Consider the following 12995-nt stretch of genomic DNA (forward strand, 5'->3'; position numbering starts at 1 on the left):
GAGTAACTTTCCGAGTAAAAAGTTTTGCTTTTGTTGGCAGAATATTCCTGCAAGCTCGCCAAGCGAAAACTTTTACTTTATTCGGCATCTGCATCCTCCAAAGACATCTCCAAAAAGATGTTAGATGCTGAGACGAAGAGCACTCAGCCCGATTGTGCTCACAAAAGAAATTGCGAGTGATCTTATAGGCACTGCTCACAGTAAATTGACCCGATGACGTAGGGGCCCAAATCAACTTATCAGCAGGCAAAGAAGCACTTAGGGGAATCGACAAAATAGCGTCTGCATCAAAGGTGAGGAATAATTCATGAATAAGATCTGATTTCCATGTTGCCTCCACTGGATTAATGAGAACAGAGACAGGTGCATCCTCAGGGAAAAGACGAGGGGGAGTAACCAATCTGTATGAGGAAGAAGTAGGTAGCCACTTATCTCTCCATAATTTCGCAGACTCACCATTGCCTATCTGCCAACGACAACCAAGTTGAACCGTCTTCTGAGCAGCCATAATACTCCGCCAAGAATAAGATGGATGTTTTCCTAAAGAAGCAGTTAAAAAATCTCCATGAGGAAAATATTTGGCCTTATACACTCGGTAGAACAAGGAGTTTGTGCAAGTCTGGAGCCGCCACCCCTGTTTTGCTAACAAAGCAATATTAAAAGCTTTTAGATCACGGAATCCCATCCCTCCTTCCTCTTTTGGATCACACATCCTATCCCAACTTAGCCATGCCACTCCATTATGATTTTCATGCTGCCCCCACCAGAAGCGCCTCACCATACCTGCAAGCTCATCACATAAAGCATCAGGGAGTTTAAAACAACTCATAGTATATGAGGGAACAGCTTGAGCCACAGATTTTATCAGAATTTCCTTGCCAGCATTAGATAACAGCTTCTCCTTCCACCCCGCTAATTTACTCCCTAATTTTTCTTTTAAATCATTAAAAGTATTGCGCTTAGACCTCCCAACCAGAGATGGCAGACCCAGATATTTTTCATGCTGACGGATCACAGGTGCCCCAAAACGCCTTTGAATCTCTTCCTGAATGGCTCTTGGAGTATTTTTGCTGAAAAATAAGGCAGTTTTATTCCGATTCAACTGTTGTCCCGACACTGACTCATACACTGAAAAAACCTGTTGTAACACCTCACATTCCTGTAAAGTGGCTCGGCAGAAAATCAAGCTGTCATCTGCAAAAAATAAATGAGAGATACGGGGGGCACCACGACAAACCGCCACTCCCTTGAGCCTTCCCCTCTCCACCTGCTCTCTAAGCAAACCAGATAAGCCCTCTGCACACAATAAAAATAGATACGGAGAAAGAGGGTCCCCTTGGCGTAAACCCCTTGAAGGGATAATCCGCCCTCTAGGTTTCCCATTAATCCGAACAGAATAAGTAACAGTGCAGACACATCTCATAACAACCTCCACCATCCTCCTATAAATACCCAACTTCTGCATGATGCCCTTCAAGCAGTCCCACTCTACTCTATCATATGCCTTGCTCATATCAAGCTTCAAGGCCATCTCTCCCATTTTCCCCGTTCTCTTATGGCTAATATGGTGCATAGTTTCATAGGCAACAAGAATATTGTCAGTAATAAACCGACCTTTAGTAAAAGCACTCTGGTTTTCACTAACAATGCTAGACATAACGTTCTTCAATCTATTGGCCACAGTTTTAGATACTAATTTATAAATAACATTGCAGAGACTGATAGGCCTATAATCAGTGACCCTACGAGGATCTTTAACTTTTGGAATAAGAACAATGTGCGTGTCATTAAAGTCAGGAGGTGCCACCCCATGATTCAAAAAATCCAGAACTGCCTTAGTGACACAATTACCAGAAACAGACCAAAACTTTTGATAAAAAAAGAGGGGGCATACCATCTGGGCCTGGAGCCGTGGTGGGGTGCATTTGCTTCAGAGCTTGGTGGACTTCTGAGGCCTGAAAGTCACGACTAAGAAGCTGATTCATGGGCTCCGATACTACTGCTTGAACTGAATCTGTGATTCTTCCAATCTCCGTTGGGTTGGAAGAAGTGAAAAGTGAAGAGAAATAATCCAATACAATTGCTTCCACTACTTCAGGAGATGCCTGCCAAGAACCCGAGCTATCCTCCAATCCTTCCATCAAATTTTTTTGGTGTCTAGTTGAAGCTTTCACATGAAAAAACCTGGTATTACGATCACCAGCCTCCAGATATAAATTTCTAGACCGCTGCTTCCACATGACCTCCTCCAAATCCAACCACGAGTTTAACTCCCTCTGCACTCTACGGATTTCTTCCCCATGCAGGTCTGGTTGAGATTCCAGCCGTTGAAGTTGGGATTTTAGGCTTGAGATGCGCCGTCCCACATGACCAAACTCCACCTTATTCCACCGAGTTAATGCATCAGTACAAGATTGTAAACAATTTTGAATTGGATACCCTGTGGAAACGGAGAGACCACGCTCCCAAGCTTCCCTCACAACCTCTGGGCATCGAGAATCACGCACCCACATAGCTTCGAACCGGAATAACTTCCCTGTACGTGGTCTACTTCTCACACTCTGACTCCAATGTAACCGTAACATACAGTGGTCAGAATCAATTGTTGAAATATGGTGCAGTTTGGCCAAAGGAAATTTACGTACCCACTCCTCATTAGCAAGAGCCCGGTCCAGTCTAGCCCAAATGCTAACCCCATTTTCATAATGCCTTGACCATGTAAACCTTGCACCTGAATATCCCAAGTCCATGAACTTGCACAAATCCACCACATTACGAAATTTATCCATCTGCCTAACCGGTCTCAACTGGCCACCCAACATCTCAGAATGGCTAAGAATTTCATTATAATCTCCAATGCAGAGCCACGGCAGCTTATTTTGACGACCCAAACCTTCTAGAATCTGCCATGTTTCTTCCCTTTTGCTTGTATCCGGTTGCCCATAAAACCCAGTGAAACGCCAACCCCCCTGATCATTGTTACTATCAATCTCTGCATCAATGAACCATTTCGAATATCCTCTAATATTAACACAGGTTCCTGGTTTCCAAAGTAGAGCTAAACCCCCACTCTTTCCTTCACTATGAACAATCAGTCCTTGAGTAAAACCCACAGCATGCTGAATATCTTTCATCTTTTGTTGTTGTTTTCTCGAAATCTTAGTCTCCATTAGGAAGACCAAGCTGGGAACTTCTCTCTCCACTTCACTCCGGAGAGCTTGAACTGTGCGGCGGTTCCCAAGCCCCCGACAGTTCCAGCTGAGCGTACTCATTGCTCCCGGCGGTGCTGCTTAGCAGCCACCGCCGATCCAAATTCAGTTTTCATTAAGTTACTGACTTCAAGAACTTCTGCCTCTCCCCTTCTCTTCTTAGTCACAGTAGAGCCATTCTGATCAGATAAGGACTTATTTTTACGTTTGGACCCCACCTCCACATCCTCACGCACCACTTCATTGTCAGTTTTGGGCTTGGGATGACGTCGCTTCCAAATGCCCCTACTCAACCCAATTGCATCAACATTATTCCGCTCTCCCTCCTGTTCATCAATCCCCATGTTTTGTCTTGGTACCTCAATCATAATTGGACAGCGCATCATACCTTCCTCCTCTGGATAACTGGGTCCCTTGTCACTCTTCTCCCCCTCACACTGAAATACAGTTTCCCCGACAGCTAAATTACTACCTTCCAAGTTAGAGTCATTCACCAAAGCCACTTCCTTTCCCTGAGAATCGGTCTTATCCACCACTGGAATATTTGTCTCCCTTTCATCCTGCATTATGGTTATATTATCTCCTAGCTCCCTATCAATCTCCTTTAGGTGCTCTTGGAATGCATCCTCACTCCTCAGAATTTCTGAAGCACTTAAAGCACCTTGAGAACGATCCACTCCGCCTCTATTATTTCCCAGTTCCATCTCAGCACTCCCACGGTCAGAATCATGTGGCAACTCTGTCGAAATTCCCTCTGTTTCACCAGAATCCCCACCTGAGCCCCTCGTTGGTTTAGCAAGTACATGAGGAGGCGCCATACTTGCACCTGACCCACTCACCCTAACCACCTTCTTACGTAGTAAACTAATAGGATCAGCCCTTAGCCAAACCCCATAACCTTTGTCTTCCACCCTCAATTCGCCTTTACTTTGAAGCCATAAATCACAGTCCTTCGAATCATGATTCAAAACACCACACCAGTGACAAAAAATCGGTAAACGTTCATACCGGAACGTTACCCATCCTTCCTGATCCGGACTAAACCGAACCTTCCGACCACGGCACAGAGGTTTGTGCACGTCAACCTCTACCCTTATTCTCAGAAAATCACCACATTCTGTCTCGGATCGATCCTTTGACTGAATAACTCGACCCGCAGACTGACAGAGTGCTTCTGCCACTTCAGTGACCATGCGCCGCACCGGTAGGTCATGAACTTGTATCCAGAATTTTGCCGTATCAAAACACAGATTCCTCAAAGAGCTATCATCCTCATACCTTCGTAGAACAATCAGGTATTTATCAAAACTCCACGGTTCTCCCAATAAGACTCTGTTAGCATCTAACTCGTTCTCAAAAACAAATAGCATAATATGATTTCCCATATCTTGAATCTCAAAGTCATGTTTCGTCCTCCATAAAGGCTTGAGAGTCCGAGCAACAGCGTCGATGTTAAGCGCACGCTTCGTAAAAAACTTAGCTGCAAGCGTACACTCTGTTCTAGACTTTTGGTTGTCAAAGTTGAAAACATCCCCTTCCTGTTCTGATAGCGATAGACGGTTCCACGCCGCTGCTAAAGTATCCATCTCAAAACTGGCTTATCCACACCCCAGAAGACCAAACCCTAGCCCTCTACGCTAGCAAGTAACGTAAGGGAACGCAGTTCCTACAACGTAGGAAACAAGGTTCTACAAACCAGAGAGTCTAGCGCCGCCAGACCTAGGTCAGAGAAACAGGGTTTAGGAGGAGCATACGTTGCAGTTACTTCTAACTTCTAAGTTCTATTTAAATCCTTTGCTTCCTTGACTTTTCCACTCCAAGAAGTAAGTACAGAAAATGGGGCCAAAATGGGCAAATGCCCTTTCTGCACACAAAAAAACCAGCATTTTGTCTCATTTTCTAAACTAATTAAGAAAATGCCCATTTTTTATAACTCGATAATATAAACGTCGAGTTTTAATAAAGAACTCGATATTGGTATGGTCAAGTTTGTCTGACTGTTGTGTCACGGTGGCGAAGTAGACGTGGCTTTTTCCCATTAAAAAAATGTTGGTGTAAACATGCATAACTTGGTAAGTACAAAATCGAGCTTTCCTTTTCGATTTGAATCCCTAACGTCTCACAACGCTATTCACTCTTTTCCTATACACTCTCCTCTCCCTCGCTCTTTGTTGTGCGATCAGTCTTCCCCACTCTCCATTAGTCTCACTCTCCCTATCCAGTCTCCCTCACCCTTTTCAATTAGTCATCATTGCATTTGTCAGACCCTCACCTTACTCGCTGCCATTAATTACAGGTACACGTTGCTCTCCTCTGATATCTTTTCTAATTTAGGGTAATATTAGGTTGTGTTTCATGTAGGATTTTGATTATTTTGTTGAAACTTACTTAAAAGTAGTAAATTTACTAATCAAGATGAGAATTTTGTTGTCTTTTATATGCTGTAATGATGATGATTTAAAGTATTTCTTGCTATTTGGTTATGTTTGTGTTATTTTCTCATTAATGAGAATTTGGTTGTCTTTTACATGCTGCAATGATTATTTTTTCATTAATGAGTTTAAATGTGCTTGGGGTTTTGGCAAGTCAATTGATGGTGTTGTGGTGATATCTCTAGGTTTGTGTAAATACATAAGCCATGATGTATAACAGCATGCAAATGCTTACATTAAAAGACTTTTAAGTCAATTGGTGGACATTTTAGACCCCATTCCTAAAAGAATAAGAGCAAAAAACGTCTCGTCTTTTTACATGTACATGTGTGCTTTAGCTCATTCTATAACGTAGCATATGTTAGAGCTAAAGCTTACACATGACCTTAAAAGCCAACATAAATGGTAATAACCCTAAATAAAGTGATGGTTGCAAGCAAAAAAGAGGTGTCTAAAGCCTCATTTAGCAGATCAAGTAGCATGCTTTGATGTTAACGCTATCAACTTTCAATATAAAAAGCAGGACTTGATATAGAGAGTAGAGTGGTTCAAACTTTTGCATGGAATGGGGACAAGCAGGGCTTATCAAATTTAAATTTAAGCACCAACCATGGCTTTTAGTATAAATCCACCTTACTTACCCTGAGTGCTTTTCTTTTAATTATCGATCCAACCAAAAGTGAAACCAATTTTAAGGATCACAACTCTCAGTGCTTTCTCTCGAAAAAGGCTTATATACAGGCAACTTTTATACGCGTTAAGCATATGGTAGTCGAGTGCTTTATGAAATCTGTGGATTTTGTCATTGTATCCATTTGCCTTTATTTTCTTAACACAAATTTTGCATACAAGTGTACATTTAGCAGCATGAGTGTCTATTTTTGAATTTAGTAAATGTAGAACATCTGGTAGTGCAGGACTACACGACGCAAAATAAAGTTTAGGAATATATACTAATACCATCACATATGCTAACATTGGAAAATTTCCATATTTGTAACAGCAAAGAACAATAATCATTCTTATGAACCAAGATGTAGCTAGCTGCAGCACACATTAAAATAAAATAAAATAAAAAGGAGAAAATAAGACATTACTTGTATGAGAATAAACCGAGAAATAGCGAAATAGCGTGCTTATCCATATTCTCAGATTTTCTGTTATCCCCTTTGAAGTGAAGCACAGGAATGCTGAATAGTCTTTACGTGAATAAATACACAGCCTCTTTTGCAGTACACAACACCAACCCGCTGTTGTAGCACAAGTTGTAGCCATATCAAACAACTGCCTCAATGAACTACATGCACCAACAGACACCACTGTTCAGCCAAATCATGTTCGTAGTTCTGCTTGTGATGCTCAACAGCTCGCCACTGAAGAATACACTGTTGAGTCATATCATCTTTATTCACATGAATACTTACCCTTACCTATAGTCACATCCAAGTGAATACTTACCCTTGCAAAACTCTTATATAATGTCCAATTTACATTTACCCTTGCAAAACATCTACACAGACCGATCTGAAGTCACATTTTCCATTGTCAACACGCAATTAGATGCTACCTCATTTTCCAGATAACTATAGAAGAGAGAGAGATTCCGACGAGAGGGAATACTATACCAGACTGCAGCGAGAGTGGGACTTCCGCGTGAACGAGTCCAACGCTTTGCATGATGATCTCGTGCGACTTGGAGCGCCTCTTGTCTACCGTATCTCGCTCACACTGCCACGGCAAAACATGCACCAATATGAGCGTGTAGTGACTAAAAAAATAAAATAAATAAAAAGTGAGAACAATCTTATGATACTTCGTAGGTGCAAGTATCACATGCTACAACTTGCGGAAGAGCTGGCTGCCACAACAAACAGGCAACTTTCTCCGACAGAGCATAACAATGTCCTTAACTATGAGGACAACCTGTCAAAATGAATACCTATGTGGTGTGTGTCTTATGTCTACGGGTTAAGTTAATAATGTTAGTAACGTTAGTGTTCGATATGCAATGCATACATATTAGTGGTATCGTGTAAGAATATTTAAGTTTTCTGTGTTATGCGGTAGGTGCAGTCGCCACAACCAACAGGCAACTCACTCCGGTGGAATGTAACAATGTCCTCAACTACGAGAATTACTTGTCAGAATGAATGCCTATGTGGTGTGTGTGTTATGTCTAGGGTTAAGTTAATAATGTTAGTAGTGTTATGCTTATTGAAAAACACCATGTATGAGAATATTTAACTTTTATGCGTTATGTGGGAATAATCTAGATTACGAATAACATGCATGCTCCTCACAATCAATAATAAGGTTTACATAGTACAAATGTAACAACAGTGACACACATACATATAAAACATAGTTAAGCAAAATAGTTATCCAGCAAAGTCCAATTACATCACGACATGATTACTCTTCATCTGATATCTCCACGTCTGACTGATAAATAAAATCAGCAAGAAGTGATTGCATGTATTGTGTGTGCTCGTATAACTTACACTCCACTAACTCTTAAATCTCGACTTGGGTTCGATATCGATTAAGACATATCTTCATTCGATTATTTTCTTCTCTTATGCAATTCAATACTTTACAAAGTTCATCAATCATGTCTTTTGGCATCTGCGATGCGAGTCGCTGAGGCACTAGCAACTTATAACCAACCAACTCATCATAAAACTTTTGCTGTTCACGAAGTAACCAAGCCCACTCCTGTCTTCTGGTATTGTGAATGTAAGCACTGTTTCGCGGATTCAGATTGATTGGATAGCTGAACTCATCTTCCAATACCCAGCAACAACCCATAGCAATGAACACATGGCAGGGCTTATAAATTTGTGGGTTACTAGAACCAAACATTGACGCTGAATACAATAACATCAAATGATCAAGTTAACAGTGTGCATCAACTGTTGGTAACTAATGTAATGCTGCATAAGATGGTACACGACAAAAACATTCATAAATTTGTGTACTATTACATGCTAAAAATGAAATACTAACACTCACATTTGACCATAAACATTAAATGTTGTTGTTAATGTCTACACGTTATATGCAATACAAAATGTTATTGTTAACGTCTGACCAATGATGATTATGTACACACCCCTATATGATTGTGACCAATGATGATTATGTACAATACAAAATGTTGCTATGGTAAATACTAACACTCACATTTGATCATAAACATTAAATGTTGTTGTTAATGTCTACACGTTGTGTGCAATACAAAATATTATTGTTAATGTCTAACCAATGATGATTATGTACACGCCCCTATATGATTGTGACCAATGATGATTATGTACAATACAAAATGTTGCTATAGTAAAGATTTCATTCTCTTGTGATTAAAATTTACTATAACAAACAACCAAAATCACACCACACCAGTGTATTCGCTTCACACTCATTCAACCAAAAAAATACAAATTCAATACAATTAAATGAAAATACCATTGCCATAAAATTCTGGTGTGAGTTTTTTACCTGAGGCAATACAAATTTCAGTTGAGTCCAGAAGCAGCTGTGGATTTGTGGAGTATACTGGAATTCAATTCAGACGGAAAGCAAGAAACTCTGAATGGGAGGAGAAATGAAGTAATTATACGAGAATAACTCGATTTTAGGAAGTGCGAGTTTTCTTTATAACTCGACATTATAAAAATTGAGTTATATTAAAACATATAAACAGGCTACGCCTGACACCAACACAGTCTGAAACAGCTATAATACGAGCATATATAACTTGATTTTATGATAATTGAATTATATATGGATTAACAAAAAAAAAAAAAAGCCACGTTGGCTGGCCAGCATGGCACAAACCTGAAGATAACTCAATTATGAAAGGATCGAGTTATTCATAAAACTCGACTTTGACAATATTGAGTTACAAACGAAGGGGCATATCCCTAATTAGTTTGAAAAAGAGGGCAAAACGTTGGTTTTTTTGCACGAAAAGGGCATTTGCCCATTTTGGCCCAGAAAAATTGTTTTAGCATTAGACTCGACAGGCAAATTCTTATTTTGGAAAATACACAATGTTTTTCTTTTCTTATTTTTATTTTAATGTTGGTCAATTATTGAAAAAACTTTAATTAAGTTTGATTATGTACAATACTTGTACTGCAAATATATATCTTTTATACAAAGACATCTCAATATACATTGTCATGTACACTACTTGTACTGCAAATATGTACACTACTTGTACTCATACCAAATACTCATTTTGTGTTTTTTAAAAACACATACTCATTACCAAACACATTTTTTGTACTTTACAAAACACTTTTTAAATCACAATTTTTCCATCATTTAAAAAACCAATACTTAAACTTTCTTTCCAAACGGGCCCATAAGATCTCCTTAATTTAGAAGGAAAATCATAGTTCGAATCCCAGTATCTTAATTTGTAACATCTGAAATTTTGAATTATAAAAGGGGAAAAAAATCAATACTCATAGCAGCAGAATAAGTAAATATAACTTCATGTCAAGAAAAAGATACAAACCGGCCGCATGAATTTTTACAACATTCATTCTATAACATAGAGAAATGGTGAAAAGAAAAAATACATTTGATAAAACCTATAACAATTTCAGCCAACTTCTCAATCTCATCGCCCTGTTAAGGGAGCCACCTCAGCAAGAGGAGTCGCTAGAGGCGTCGAGGCTCGCGAATTCCGGCACATAGGACATGTTGGATGCAGCCGTAGCCATGGATCCACACACTTGCGATGGAAAACATGGCCACAATCAGGCAAAAGCCTAAGCGTATCACTCTCTTTATAATCTGTCAAACATATAGAACAGCAAGAAGCGATTGAGTCACCTTTGTGAATCTTGGCTTGTGAGTAAAGCAATTTGGGGTAGCTACGGAGTGTTGATTCATCAAGGCCTATGTCAATGGTCACTGAATCTTCATGGGTTGTGTTGCTGTTGTGGTTCGTAGGATCAGAACCGGAATGCAAGCGAGTGCAATAGTAAGAAGCCGCGGTCATCACTACGATCACCGCAAGAATTCCAAGGGAGAATCCAAAGCTATAAGCAAAACCACCCATGTTTTCTGTTTCTTCTCTAGACTCCATATATAGTTGTTCCTCAAAGAAATTGATAGAGATAACTATAGCTAGAGAAGATGAGTCAGGCTGTGATGATGGTGTTAACCAAAGAAGAAGTATTTGGGCGAGAGACAGAGAGTTGTGATTATCATGAGCTTGCAAAACTGGGGAGTTGCTATCTGGTGATTGTGTTAGCCTAATTGGTTTCTAGTTAGTATCTGAAGATTGTCAACGGTCTCTATCATTTTACCATTAAGAAAAATACCTCAAAAGAAAAACAAATATATAATATAATATAATATAATCCCTCCAACTCCCAACTTCATCACTAGGAAGCTGCTACGGATAATTGTGTCACGAGCTATGCACACAAAAATATTGATAACAATTAAATTGGTAAGCTAATGTTGGTTGTGTCAAATTTTTTTCTGTTTTATTTTTTATTTTTTGTTACATATAAGATAAAAATTCAACTCTAGTTTAATCTAAACGTATATATATGTGAAACTCTTTCAGAGAGATTTGACCTCCAGTTTTTGCCTCTTACCTCACAAAACTTTGTACTTATAAAATGATCATCACACCAATTTTTTTCTATTCCTAAACTTTCTCTTATGGGACACTTCAAATACTTCGTACGGCGTGTTACAAATAGAGCAACTTGAGATTTTGTTAAGATTATTGTTTTTTGTCAATAATCCTGTTTAAGTTCTCTATCATTTTTTTTTTTTTTTGGTTAAAGTTCTCTATCATTTTTACTATTAAGAAAGGAATGCCTCGAGAAAAACAAAAATATAATATAATATAATATAATCCCCCAGCTCCAACTTTATCAATGGGATTGGGAGGGCTGCCATGGATAATTGTGGTACACTTCAATTACTTCGTACCGCGTGTTACAAATGGTTCACTTTATCTTTTCGTTTTTTTATATTGGAAAGGGGTATAGAATTTTGTCGTTCTTATCTTACAATTAATTACTTCAGCCGACCTGAAAAGACACCATTCTTTTGTTTTTCGTGTGGGAAAAAACATTTGAAACAAGGTTTTATTTTTCACATGCCTATATCATGGCGTGCTTAATTCGTTCTGTAAACTACGCAACGTGAAAGTAAAAACCAACTTTTTTGAAAAATTTTAGAAAAGACCTGAGTAAAAGATACTATCATAAATTGTATGAGAAAATATGAATAATAAATACATATAAAAGAAAGAGAGAGAATCCATGGAAATCAATGTTTTTCAACTCTAAAAGTTGTACGTAATGAAAAACACTTCAAGATATAGTATACCATGTGTCTGATATTCTATTTGATAACTTTTTTTTTCTTTTTTTCTTTTTTTCTTTTTATATAGGATATTTCTTAAATTTGAAAATCACACTTTTTTAGCAACACATATATGGTCAAAGGGAAATAGTGTCATTTTACTTCAATGAAAATTCAATTTTTGATCTATATAAGTGAAACTCCCCCATCAAAATGAGTCATCATGTGATTTAAGGGTTTTCTCTATTAAAAAAAAGTTATTTAAAGGGAAAATGGTATTTTCTTGGTGAAAATTAAGATCTTTAATCAAATCCTATAAAAGAACAATTTTAGGTTCAAAATTGCTTCCATATCTATAGGCAAGGTAACTCTGTTGCAGATACTTTAGCTAAGAGAGCTAAATATATCTTCACCGTTTTTAGTTTGGATAGAGTTTATTCCTCTAGATATTATTCCTTTTGTAACTGTTGATTTGCCAACTTCTAAATAAAAGTTACAGGAATGTTTCTCCAAAAAAAAAAGACCTTTTAAGATAAGCATGAATGCATGGAATTTGGTTTGATTAATTTTAAGCTTTTGACTGGTCCTTGAGAGGAGTGATAAAAGTTAAGTAAAATATTAACTCTCATCGGTTCAAATGAAAGACAACCATAGACATTAAGAATTAGATAATTGTAGATTCTAATTTACTCAATTGGTAATAGGTAAAGTCTTTTATGGTTAAATAAGAGATCTGAGGTTTAATTTTTGCCTACATAAAAAATTAATTGGTGTCTTGGCTGCGGATGTCATAGGTTGAAACTCTATAACAAATAATAATATTAATAATTAGATAACCATAGAAGATAATTGTAGCATTTCTAATCATCAAAATTAATTCTTTGTTCTTGTGTATAAATAACTGCTTTGATGTTGGTTCCAGTTAACTCAATTAATAAAGTCTCTGATGGTTGTATAAGAGATTTGGAATTCAATTCCTGTCTATACCAAAAACTGATTAATGTTTTGGTCT

At 38.2% G+C, this 12995-nt stretch overlaps 1 protein-coding gene across 1 annotated transcript; it reads right to left on the minus strand.

Annotated features, from left to right (window-relative positions):
- Positions 1-10116: 10116 nt before the first annotated feature.
- On the minus strand, positions 10117-10948 carry LOC126724462 (RING-H2 finger protein ATL70-like). Its single transcript, XM_050428991.1, has one exon. It carries the CDS (start codon positions 10740-10742, stop codon positions 10272-10274), a length of 471 nt encoding a protein of 156 aa, XP_050284948.1. The 5' UTR covers positions 10743-10948; the 3' UTR covers positions 10117-10271.
- Positions 10949-12995: the final 2047 nt, after the last annotated feature.

Source organism: Quercus robur, chromosome 4 (genome assembly GCF_932294415.1).
Source record: "Quercus robur chromosome 4, dhQueRobu3.1, whole genome shotgun sequence".
Classification (NCBI taxonomy): Eukaryota; Viridiplantae; Streptophyta; class Magnoliopsida; order Fagales; family Fagaceae; genus Quercus; species Quercus robur.